At 43.7% G+C, this 13,489-nt stretch overlaps 1 protein-coding gene across 12 annotated transcripts in view; it reads right to left on the bottom strand.

Moving 5' to 3' along the window:
• The window catches only part of PTPRT (protein tyrosine phosphatase receptor type T), a 1,155,381-nt gene that overhangs the window by 95,254 nt on the left and 1,046,638 nt on the right, over nucleotides 1–13,489 (bottom strand). For 9 of the 12 annotated variants that reach the window (XM_044927640.2, XM_044927642.2, XM_044927641.2 and 6 more), the window contains one exon: nucleotides 2,101–2,291. In XM_044927640.2, coding sequence (XP_044783575.2) covers nucleotides 2,101–2,291 — 191 coding nt within the window. The remainder of the gene's footprint in view (nucleotides 1–2,100; nucleotides 2,292–13,489) is intronic. The other 3 variants (XR_006639934.1, XR_006639938.1, XR_006639940.1) reach the window with 1 other exon arrangement.

Genomic DNA, 13,489 nt, shown 5'->3' with positions numbered 1-13,489 from the left:
GTAAAGTTTAAAAATAAAATAAAATTAAAAAAAAATAAAAAAGATAAGCTGATCACATTTTTTCTTGTTCTTGTGGTCAAGGAGACATCCCAGACCACATGTGAGAAGGGGTCACATGTCCTCAGGGGTCAAAGGAAGGAGAGGGGTGCCAGCCCATAATAGGTCCTGCCAACCTCCCAGAAACCCTCACTCTAGAAAATTCATCCCTCACACTAGAAAATTCATCTTGGCTGAAAGATGTGCATGCACATTGGAGAGGGCCCTGAGTCAGACCAAATATGGACATGAGCAAGATGACTGGCTGACGGGACCTCGAAAATTCCCCCATATAAGAGACCTAAGCCACTCCTATTGGGCGAAAAACTCTGAGTCCACCTGTGGATTCTTTCACATGTATGTCACTTCTAATAAACGCTTTACCTGCTTCACAATCTTTGTCTCTTTGCTGAACTCTTTTTTCAAAGCAGACAAGGACCGAGGTCCTGCTTCTAGCTGCTGTATCCCACAGGCCCCTGAGACCAAGATCATTCAAGCAACCTCCTAGGAAATAAGGCCCAGGGAGGCGAGGTGATGGGACTATCTCCTGCATTTCTTATCCCAATATCCTCCCAAAATTTATAGATTGAATATGTGAAAAATGCTGTTTCACTTAGACCATATTTGAAATTAACTGCTAGCTCTCCTGAGCTGGTAATTACTTACATTCATTGACATAAACGTTTTTGTTCTCATAAATGTGTCAAATGTTCCCCTTGCTACCATGTTTTACACTCTCATAAAGTTTTAGGACCAGACAGGCTCTTAGTAATCACCGTATCCAAACTCTTCATTCAACTAATAAAGACTTTTAAAAGTCAGATTGCAAAACCAGAGGCCATGCAGTTTGTTGCATTGGAGTCTGGCCCCCTCCCCCACGGTTTGGCACAACTTCATGACCTCACACAGCTTCTGAAATACTGCTGTGTAAGCTCTTTCTCAGAATACAGTCTGAGAGTTAAACTTAGTCCTCAGTACCAAGAATTGCAAATGCGTAGCATCTGAGTCAACGCATTTTCACTGCACACACTGAACTGAACCTAGCATATCTGGGCCACATGCTGCATGTGAAACAGAAAAAACACACCACCGCCACGAGAAAACCTCGTGCAAATAACCTGGAGCCTGGCACACAGCACACACTCAAAAGATATTTCGGGAAAGAGGAGAGGGAGAGAGAGGAAAAGAGAAGAAAGAGATGCTCTTTCCAAAGCTGCTTGCAGCTGCATTCCGACTGGCACAGGAAGGGTGTAAAATTCCTCCAGGGAAGTGAGATGCTCTTTAGGGCAAGAAAACATCTTAATGAGTTTCTCCTTTTTTTATTCGATTTTTTGTTTGCAAAAGGTGAGGCCTAATGGGCAAGGACTGAAACAAAAGGAGATAAAGAAAGCTAAATTGTTCCGCATAAAAAAAGTAAAGGGAGTGTGGGAGTTCTCTTTTGGCTGCTAGAAAAAAAGGAGGAGGAAAAAAAGGAAAATTTGAGGACGCTAAAAAGAACTTTGGGGAAGGAAGTGGATAGAGACCTGTCAGGTGACCAGAACCTCAGAAGGACTTGCATTCAGGTGCTTCCTGTACTGCAATCCTGTGATTTCACAAACCTCAGTAACAACTGCTACTCACAAGTCCCTGGCAATAGGGACAGGCTGGGGAGCAAGGTAAGGGATGTCCAAGGCAAGGATGCAGAGGAGGTACAAAGGGGGGATGGCGGTCACCAGATGAGATATTGACTGGGGGGTGTTGAAAACACAACAGCAGCATGACCATGAGGCAAGAGGTGACCAGGAGCAAGCAGACCTCCTAGAAATCACTGGAAGGCAGGGGACATCTCCTGGTTTTTCTTCAACATGTAGGATGGGGGCTCAAGTCATTCTCTCTTCCTATTGAAGGAAGATGTGACTCCAAACTGATGCAGCAGATCTGGGTGGGGACTGAGACAGTGTATTTCTGACATGCTTCTGGGGGCTGCCGATGCTGCTGGACCAGGGACCATGCTTTGAGTAGCGAGACCAGCATCCAGGAGGCTTCTGCGCCCACCAGGGAGTTTCCTGCAGGGTGGTCTCTTACCTCATACTCCTCCTTGAACCCGTAGCCCTGGCCCCTCTTCATCTGCGTGATGTGCTGGAGCAGGTCAGCCACCCGGATGGCGGGCTGGAACTGGTCCCGGGGATAGCTCATCTCCACGGGGTCGCAGGCTCGATAAGGGTGAGTCTGGATCGTGAGGGTGGGCTGCGCCAGCTCCCCGCGGCTGCCATCTGCTTCAAAGAGAAGGAGGCAGAACAGGCCATCACCTATAGGAGCTTTGTCCTCTGTTCCTCCCCCAGCTTGACAAGGGGAGGACCGAGGGAGCTAACTCAGGACGGCTGATCAGGGAACTTCAGAAAGAACAGAGATGGTGGTTTCCCTGGCCTGGTTGTAGTGGCAGGTTTAAGAAAATAAACAATCAACCAACCAGTGACACAATAACCTGCAGTCTGTTTCTACTTCAAGGGTGCATCTTTAGGGAGTAAAGCCAAGCTTCCGGGCTGGCTGTCAGCTCTGTCCGTCCTCCAGACTTGTCAGGGTGGTCGTGGCCAATCCAGGCCAATCCAGAACCAGTGAGAAGCCGGCAGGCTGGATACTGGGAGCACCCTCCTGCAGCCTGCTTGGAATGTCTTGGTGGTCCCTGGAGATCAGAGCCACTTGTCTGCTTCTGGTCCATTTGACTGTATCCTTGCGACCTGGTTTCTCTACCAGTTTGTTTCCTTCAGGTTGTACCCTGGAAGGAACTGCAGTCAGTCTTGGATCCACAGTAAAAAGCAGGGACCCTCACTCTCTCAGCTGCTGTCTCCAGCTATGGCATCTGCAGTGTGATCATTTTCTGCCTACTGTCTGATTTCCCCAGCAAGTAACACTCTTAATCCAGGAGTGATGCTGTACCTACCTCGCAGGTAGAGAGGCCTGAACCTCCTCCTTCAGCTACTTCTCCCAGGCCCAGGCCGTATACCTGATCTCCTTCATCACCTCTCGGTATAAGATCTATAATCTCCCCTGCTAATAATCTTTAGACGCACTGAATTGAGTTAACTGCCCTGTATTAGTTGGGCCACCCTCAAAACTGATGCCTGTTGAGGGTGGAATTTGAATTCTTCTGCTCTCCTTGTACCAGTAAAACCACATTCTTACCCTCTGAACTCCCTGCCAGCCACACACCATCAATCTTCTAGGGCCAGTGCATCTCATCCAGAACCATTCAGGCTTGGTCTATCCTCCCAGAGACATGGACAGTCTATGCCCTAGACCGCTGTGTTTGTGGTGTGCATGATGAGGACTGCCAGATTCAATGTGTCTTACCCAGATGTTTTCAGACACTGCAAGGCACCAAGGCAGACCCCACGAGGTCTATGCCACACTCATTTCCTGGGAGGTTTAGTGTGTATTTCCTCATTTTCTGCAACTTGTCTTTTCAAAATCCATGCATCTTTCAGTTTGTCTCGATGTCACAATAATCCCTCAAACACTGATTCTGTAAAAGTGAACTTTCCTCCTATGCATTGCCATGAGCAAAGCTGTTCTTTGTAAGGAAATGATGGCCAACAGAAAGATCTAGAACTTACAGGTTTCTGCACCAGGAAGAAGGGCCTAGATGTAAGCACATGATGTAAGAAGGTAAGATGTAAGCACAAGTTTCCTGGCAAGCATGAGGAAAATACAGCTTATTTTTCTCCTCTGATGTGAGGTCATAGGTAACTCATCTGCACTGGCATTGCTTCAACACAGAGCTGGCAAATGTGGGCACTGTGTCTCTTCTCCATCACACCCTTGTGATCGGGAGTTAAGGTTCACTGAGACTTCACCCTGTGCCAGGGACTCTGGCAGGCACTAGAAATGCTCCAAAGACAGGTTTCACCCTTGACAGTCTAGTACAGCGGTCCCCAAGCTCTTTGGCATGAAAGACTAGTTTTGTGGAAGACAATTTTTCCACGGATCCAGGGTAGAAGATGGATTTGGGCTGATTCAATTGCATTACATTGATTATGGCCCAGCTGATCTGCAGGAGGTGGAGCTCAGGTGGTAATGAGAGTGACGGGGAGCGGCTGTAAATAGAGAGGAAGCTTCATTCACTCGATGGCTGCTCACCCCTGCTGTACAGCCCAGTTCCTAACAGGCCATGAGCTGGTACCAATCTGTGGCCCAGGGGTTTGGAACCCCTGTAAGGTGGACAGACAAGGAGACCCATTGGAAGCACGAGAAGAGACGTGGGAAAAGCCAAGCACATCTATGTAAGAGCAAGGAGGCTGGGATGGAGCAGAAGTGGAGGGTGGAGAGGTGATGGGGGCAAAGTTGTAAGAGATGGTGTGAGGTAGGCCTAGAGAGGTGTGAATGTCTACAAACCTTCAAACCAGTAGGAAGGATTTTAAGAAGATGCCTTCTTTTTAAAGACACATTATGTCTTGTAGCTCAGTGATAACGAATCAGGCTGTCAATGCAGGAGACATAAGAGATGTGAGTTCAATCCCTGGGTTGGGAAGATCCCCTGGAGGAGGGCATGGCAACCCACTCCAGAATTCTGGCCTGGAGAATCCCCATGGACAGAGGAGCTTGGCGGGCTATAGTCCATAGGGTCGCAAAGAGTGGGACATGATGGAAGTGACTTAGCACATACGCCTTGTTGGTATCCCAGCTGCCATGGATATGTGGCATCCTTCTGGTGAATATCACCCATGGGGCTGGAGAAGAAAGGAACACCTGGGTTTGCTTCTCCAGATGCTGTACTTCATGGTTTCCCAGGACAGGATGAATCAGAGTCAGTGCCTGGAGCCCTGGGAGTGTCTCCTACCTAAGCCACCATCATATACGGGGACAGATATCTTCAGAGACCCATGGGCCTGAGTGGCCTGGGAGACCAGCTGCCTGGCAGAGATAGGCTTCTTAGGATCAAGCACCTGATGAGTTTTGTGAGATGCCAAGTGTTTCCAAAACCAAACAGCTACCAATATGGATGTTTTCCTCTAGACACATTGCTAGACAGACTGTAAACTCAGTGTCAGCAAAACCAACGCTGGAATGGAAAATAAATGTGTCTGAAATTTAGCAACTTGTATTGCTGTAACATTTGTAATGATGTCAGTGCTGGTGCTAATGATGCTGTGAAGACTCGGAACCAAGGGACTTTCAAGGTTTATTAATTCAACTAGTTGGACTCCCTTTTCCAATGTATCTTACTTCACCTATTCCCTTATTAACCTCTGATAATGCAGAAGTGATGCCTTTTATCACACCCCATTTCACCAGACGCACTATACTTAATTTTCCATCATTAGGTTTAATGAAAACCCAATTTCACAACTCACTTCTCTCAGGAACCTACAAGTAATGCTACGTTTTTATCAGCCCCAATTAAAAAGCGTTATGATGTTCCTATTCGAGAGGGAGCCTTAAAACTAATGTGCGATTCTGTTGCTAATTCAACAAGGGCGCTGGAATCCACATGCTGCTCATAAAATGCAACTCGAACCAGCTGGCCCAGGGAGAGAACAGTTTTCATTCTTCTCCTCATCAGACCCTTTCATGCCATTTCAACTTCTCATTTATGGGTCTTGCATGTTTATTTATCACATAATAATATTTTGGATTTCTTCTGTACTTTTTTCTATAGCTGTTGTCTAGGGCTTGAATTCCCTCCCCACCCCTGACCACCTCAACGAGTCTCGCTGCTGCCTATGAGGCACTTGCATGGCGAGCAGAGGGCTTATGGTGACGTGTATGAGCTGCCGGGTTACCACACTCCCTCTGATTTCCTCTTTCCTGTCTCTTCTTCCTTGGTAACCTGGCTTTGACCTTCTCTTTCTTTTTTATTCTGCTTCCAGTCATTACAGATCTTCCGCTAATGTCAGCTACATATTTCTAATCACTTGCTAGGAATAGCCACTCCAACCAGCTAACAAATATGAACTGAGTACCTACATTGTACAAAGCACAGTGTGAGATACAAGTACAGACAGGAGGGTGGAGGAAAGCGTGTTCAGAGGAGGAGGAGCTGCCACTTGTAGGAGAGAGGTGCGTAAACACTTCTGACAAAAGTGAGAGGGGATGGGCTCTGGGAGGTGGAAGGTAACATGCTACAGAGTCAGGCTCCGTGGAAACATTCCTCAAGCTTTAAGCAGCACACTCCATTTCTGTGGAAATATTCCTCAAGCTTTAAGCAGCACACTCTGTTTCTGTGGATTTTGCTGTCACTGTGTACAACCTGTATCAGCTCTGTCCATTTCCATGGTGATGGAAATAGTCTGTATCTCTGCTGTGCAATATGGTAGCCACTTATCAAATGTGACTACTGAGCATGGGAAATGCAGCTAATGTGATGGGCAAACTGTATTTCACATTTTGCTTAATTTTAATTCACTTAAATTTAAAATCCCACATGTGGCTTATAGCTCCTGGACTGGGAACCGCAGATCTAGAGAAAGATACAGGAAGAGGGAGAACATTCTGGAGTTACATAGAAGGGTAAAGAGGTCCAATGGAAATACAGCATGGGCCACGTATGTAATTTAAATTGCTTTCCTTATAGCAACATTAAATAAGGTAAAAAAACAACAAGTGAAGTTCAGTAAGAAATTTTGTTGAATCCAATGCATCAAAATGACATTTCAATGCAAAACTGGTATAAAAGTATTAATGATATATTTGATGTTCTTTACTCATACTAAGGCTTTGAAATCCAAAGTGTATCTTATAAAGCGTTTCAACTCAGCCGTATTTCTAGTGCTCAACAACACATATGGTCAGTGGCCACAGTACTGGACAGGGCAGGTATATACACAGACATCCAGAGTCAAATCAAGTTCCAAAGAGAGACGACTTAGAGCTAGAGTGAACTCCAAAAGGCACCTACCCATACAGCTCTAGCAGAGCACTGTCCAGTGGAATGTCATATAAGGATGGACGTGCTCTATATCTGCACATTCAATATGGCAGCCACTTCCTGCATTGGTAGATGGATTCTTTACCACTGGTCGTGCCACCTAGGAAGCCCCTATGACTAACACGCACCTCAAATATGGCTAATGTGACTGAAGAGCTGAATTTTTAACTTAATTTCAATTAATTTAAATGTAAATAGCCACCTGTGGCCAGGGGCAACTTCATTGAATAGTGCATATCTATATAGTTATGCCTTCAAAATTTTTCTTTAAATCAACTTTGAATCAGTTTTACTTTATCTCATTATGAATGATAGTGAAATATAAAATCATAGGCATAATATGCTACTTTTGACTTAAACTAGGATAGGGGCTTCCTTTGTGGCTCAGCTGGTAAAGAATCTGCCTGCAATGCAGGAGACCCAGGTTCAATCCCTGGGTCGGAGAGATCCCCTGAAGAAGGGAATGGCAACCTACTCTAGTATTCTTGCCTGGAGAATTCCAGGGACTGTATAGTCCATGGGGTTGCAAAGAGTTGGACAAGACTGAGAGACTTTCACTTCACTTCACTTCAAGTGACTAAACAGGATAGGTGTGCATAGATTTGTGACCTTCGAGAAAGTGTATGTTCACACCACACCCCCATCTCATATCTCCCTCGGGAATGTGTTCTTACCCAATGTAATGGCAGACAGAATTACCTTGTCTCCCAGTCTTAAATCTGACCAACTGTCTTGTAAAACTAATAGTAAATGCAGTGCTACCTCACTGTGCCACATTCTAAACAGCTGAAATGGTCATTATATAGTTGGCAACTGACACTTCTATACTTTGTTATTGAGGTAATAACACTGGCTCAAAGGACAGAAACGTTTCATCTTTTCCTATTTTCTTTCCTGGGCTCAGAGAATCTAGTAAGCCAATACAGGGATCATGCATCTCCAAGTCCTTCCTCTTCCTCAGTCCCTTTTATTGGCAAAGACAAAAGAAGGTGGGACTTCCCTGATGGTTCAGTGGTTAAGAATCTGCCTTGCAATGGCAGGGATGCAAGATTGATCCCTGGTTGGGGAGCTAACATCCCACATGGCTTAAGACCTGGCACAGCCAAAAAAAAAAAAATTACAGACAAAAGAGGGTAGATAAACACCTCTGTACCCCAGAATGCAAATTCAGTATTAAGAAAAAAAAAAGCTGTCATGGGAAGAGTCGTAATGTGCTTCTGGATTCCTTTGCTTAAAGAAATCAATCTTTCTCTTCGTGGGGAGAGGATGAATTTCTTCTTCCATAGCTCTCATGAGATGGAAGGATGGTGGAAGACACATCACACAGAAGAGGGAACTGTGGACATGCATTACTTCTTCTGCTTCAGCCACAAGAAGAGGATTCCGATCGGCTGAACAGCAAAAGCGACAGTAAGAACCTGCCTTCTCTGCTTATTCGCAAACACTGGTCCTGGAGAGACCGCTTCTCCTTCAGAGTTAAGAAAACAGAAACAAAACAGCACAGAGTCTTAGAAAAACCCACGATGTGAAAAAGAAGAAAAATAACACTCTGGATGCTGAGAAAAATAACGTTTTCAAGAGAAAAGAGTACTCTGTGGTGACTACTGACTCAACAGTCATCCCCCAAAATCTTCCTTTCTGGCAGAACTTCCAAATAAGCTTGGGTGCCCACACACTTTCCATGTGACTCAGAGAAGGATGGCCCTACTCCAAGACCCAGGGGCAAATCCTGATTTCCTTAAGCCATTTGGGTGTTTCTATCATCTCTGCCGACTCTCGAACATTTTCAGTGAGTAGGAGGGATGTTCTATTAGGGGAGTTCTACTTTCTTCTAGGGAAGATGTCCTTGCTTCTAAGAAGGATACTCCAGCAACTTCGGTCTCCTATTGGACACTACCATGCGTGGGCTTGATGCTTGGAACTGCTAAAGCAGTCTGACCTCCTAGAGGGGATCCAGGCTGAGGACAGTGCCAATATGAGATGGCAAAGTGGAGAACCTGAAAGGAACTGGAGCCTTAATGGCATTCTTGTTCATATCATTCCACCAAGCCATGGAACCTCCTCTAAGTCCTGACTCCCTCTTTTGTAAGATAGTACATTAACCTACTGTTTAAGCCCATTTGGTTTTTTTCTGTAACTTACACAATAGAAAATAGAAAGGCATTTGAGTTGGTATGGAATTCAAGAAAACATGGAAAAATAAAGGTAGTAAAAGATTAACTATGAGGACAGATGTTTCAAAATATGGATTGAGCAAGGCCAAGAAAGATGAAACCAAAACGTATTAACAAAACCAGAATGGACACTGGAATCTGTATTGAGAATAAGCAACAGGCAGACACTGGGAAGAATTAGAGAACTCTGCAGTGAATATACAAGGGAATGAGAACAGCAAGGCTCCTGTTTTCCGGGTATCTATCATCTGCTCATGTGTGTTCATGTGTGAAGGCACCAAAAAGACATTTTCAGAGAAAAGAAAACAGACGCATAAAGGCAGATAATTGCTGTTATCAAAGAAGAGAACAGAAGACATGAAATAGATGTGATAATAAAGGATACAATGTAAAAACAGCTCTTTGGCAGAATAAACCCCCCAAATTTTCAAATGTAAAGAGCTCTCCATTGTACTACTTAAAAATAGAACAAATCTCTTGATAATATTATTAAACATTATTGATGTGCAAAAATGCAGATAAACATCTAGGCTGGAAGAAAAGGCTATCTATAAAGAAAAAGAAAAAATGCAAACCATATTTTTTGTTGCCTAAATTTAAATGCCCAAAATCATGGGAATAAAATTGTTGAGGGAAAAATGCTGTGACTCCCAAATCATACAGTGATAAAGTTGTTTTTCATTTATGAGGCTACAGAAAGATGTTCCCTGATGCACAAAGACTCAGGAATTATACTGGCTCTGATTCTTTTCTAGAGGTGTGGGGAGGTAAGGGGAAAAAAAGGAAAAAAATCTTTTAGGTAAAAAAATAAAAAACGCGAAAGATTGGAGGGAATCATGTTATAAAAGAACCAATTTGTTATACAACAAAATCAGTTAAACAGAGATATGAGTATGAAAACCAAAATAAATGTGAGTTGAAACAGAATGAACTGTAAAAAAGAATTCTTAAAGAGAAACGATGTAAAAACAGCTAAACTAAAAATACTGGATTAACTTCTGAAATGTTACTAAGGAAAACCGGGAAATGGTGACTGATGAATCACTAGAAAAGGTATATATATTAACTTCTTTACCTTTTGCAGTGGACAGCCAATATATACTATTTTAATCTTGTTCTTAAGTGAAGGATCTAATTTTAAGCACATGTATGCATATCTGTGTCAATGTTTGTGTGTGTGTGTGTGTGTGTGTGTGTGTGTGAACACTCTTAAGTTAAAGGTTTCAATTAGTAGAATAAAAGGAAGAGTATATACCAGGGAGCTCTGTTCAATGTTACGTGGCAGTCTGGATGGGAAGGGAGTTTGTGGGAGAATGGATACCCGTATATGTATGGCTGAGTTCCTTTGCTGTTTACCTGAAACTATTACAATACTGTTAATAAGCTATATGCCAATACAAAATAAAAACCAAACAATAAAAAGAAGAGTGTACAGCTTTCAGATAGAGACAACAGACAATGGAAGCTCTGGACCCAATCACACCTGTGTCTAGTTCCACATGTGTTCTCTGTGTGTGAGACAGCAACTGCAAATCTAGCAGTCAGCATACAAAATCTTGCAATATCACAGAAAATCTTCCTGTCCTGAAAAGCACATGAGAACCACCCTATAGGACTGTTTTCATAATCCAAGACATGTTAATTCCCACAGAACAAAATCGCCTCCACTAAAGATGAATTCAAAGTGGAAAAATAAAAGACAAAGAATGACAAGCCGTGTGAGGAAGCTTATCCCCACGAGAGAAAGTCAGAAGACATGATACACAAAGAGATATGCCTACCAAGAATTGAAAATAATAAAACTGTCTAAGAGACAATAAAATAAATACACTTAGACTGATTAAGGAGAAAATGGGAGGATCATGAACCACAGCTTAAGGCAACACATCATGGGAAAAAGATGGGTGGCTTTGCACAATACAAATCTAACTTCTAGAGATGAAAAATACAGTTAGTGAAAGTAGTAAGTAAATAAATACAAGAACAGATGTTAATGGGACATAATGGAAGTTAAGGACACAACAGAGAAGCTGAAGAAATATAAAAGGTGGCTCTTTCCTTTGAAAACACCGATAAATTAGACAAGCCCCTGCCAAAAATGATTAAGCGAAAACGACACACATAAAACCACTTTACAATCATCAGAAACGGGTGGAACACTTTTATCACACACTTGGTCTGGCAAGTGAGTAAATGCCTAGGAAAACCATGAAATACATCTGAAGACTCTGATGAACCTGGCCAGGGTCTGAAATTACCTACTGGTCCTTTACCAGAGCACCAGCTTTTTCTTAACAGAAAGCTTTATTTTGAGATAACTGTAGATTCACATGCGGTTGTAAGAAATAACTTAGTGAGGTCCCTTATACCCTGCACTCAGTCTTCCCCAGTGTTACTGTCCTACATAACTGATATGCAGCATCGTGATCAGGACATTGACATGAATACACTCCACTGACCTTACTCAGATTTCCCAATTCTACATGAACTTGTGCATGTATGTTTATAGTTGAATGTAACTTAGTCACAGGTATTCCCACAGGATGCCCGTGGTGGCAGAGCCAAGATGCAGAAGCACTTCCAGCCCAAGGATCCCTCACATGACAAAACACTGGCCTCTGAGTTTTTCTCTCGTCTCTAGGCTGAGGGCCGACTCCTGGACGCCGGGTGACTGTAGCAGCAAGTCTCTCGGTGATACCCCGTGGTCTACAAGAGCCCCACAAACTGGGGCTCCATCTTTCCTGAGGCTCCTCCAGTCCACGGGTCTACAGGGTTTCCATGCATGGTCATGCACTCTGTGCACTGCTTGATTTTAGACAGAGCCATTCAAGTAATAGCCTTGTTCTTATGACTGCTGCTGAAGCTAAGCTCCAAAACTTTGGCCACTTGATGCCAAGAGCTGACCCATGGGAAAAGACCCTGATGCTGGGAAAGACTGAGGGCAGGAGGAGAAGGGGATGACAGAGGGTGAGACGGTTGGATGGCATCACTGATTCAATGGACATGAGTTTGAGCAAATTCCAGGAGATGGTGGATAGGGAAGCCTGGCGTGCTGCAGCCCATGGGGTTGTAAAGAGTTGGGCAGGACTTAGCGACTGAACAAAAATGACAACAATCAGTCTTTAGCTGTTCAAGTGACCAGTGGTGGGGATCATTATTTTTACTTTGGGTAAATCATAGAATGAAAAGGTTCACCCATGTGGTCTCTGGGGAAAGAATAAGTGAATTATTAGTCTGTGGCTTAGGGACCTAAGAGCTGAGCCAGAGTTAGGAAGGGAGACCTCTGTTTAGAGTCTCTCCTGTGGGTCAGGAGTGAACTGGGCCATCATGAGGGGTTTTGTACGTGTGTGCACATGTGCACATGTGTGCACATGAGTAAGACTCAGCAAACACATGAGTGTCCCCTCACTTCTGCTCCAGTCAGAGGGAAATGTTTTTGTTTTTGTTTTATCTGTTTTATAAAACTTATTTCTAGGTATGGTTGTGTTTGAAGAAAGGATTTCACTATTAAAAAGAAACTATGAAAGTCATTCTTTTTTTCCCCCCATTTTGTCACAATTGCATGAAAATCAGTGGGAAAATGTCAAAACAGCAAAAGTGCTGATATCAGCCAGGGTTCACAGAGTAGGTTTTATGAACTTAATTCAAACAAAAATGCAGATTACTTGCTGTGCCAGAAGCAAAAGACCTGTAGTAACAAGAGGATGCTTTTTGGTCTTAACTGCTCAGTGAGCAAACTAGGATATGAGAGGAACACCGCCGTGGGGCTGTGTGGGGTCTTGCAAATGTCCTGCCGAACCAGAAAGGAGAAAGGGTGTCACTCTGGACTTTTAATGTGTTTCAGCTCATTGGAAACACAAACTCTTTTTTCATCATACCTAAAGAGAAAGTCACTCAGTCATGTCCGACTCTGCGACCCCATGGACTATAACATATAACAGTCTATGACATTCTCCAGACCAGAATACTGGAGTGGTAATTGGGATCTTCCCAACCCAGGGATTGAACCCAGGTCTCCTGCATTGCAAGTGGATTCTTTACCAGTTGAGCCACCAGGGAAGCCCAAGAATACTGGAGTGAGTAGCTTATCTCTTCTTCAGTGGATCTTCCTGACTCAGGAATTTAACCAGGGTTTCCTGCATTGCAAGTGGATTCTTTACCAGCTGAGCTTACCAGGGAAGCCCAAGTCCAGTATTTAATTACTGCATATTCACCATCCACTTTTACTTTCAGAGGCACTTAAGTTTTGGTATATGTGCCTAAAAAACCTTTGTAAACAGATGATACAGCACGGTACACATTTGGCTGGTAAGGAATGGCTTCCTGTGAAGTGTACACTTAGCAGATGAGAACGAAGTATGTTAAGAAGAAAATG

Source organism: Bubalus bubalis, chromosome 14 (genome assembly GCF_019923935.1).
Source record: "Bubalus bubalis isolate 160015118507 breed Murrah chromosome 14, NDDB_SH_1, whole genome shotgun sequence".
NCBI lineage: Eukaryota > Metazoa > Chordata > Mammalia > Artiodactyla > Bovidae > Bubalus > Bubalus bubalis.
Note: the sequence above shows the minus strand (reverse complement) of the source record. Positions and strands in the feature narration are given on the sequence as shown.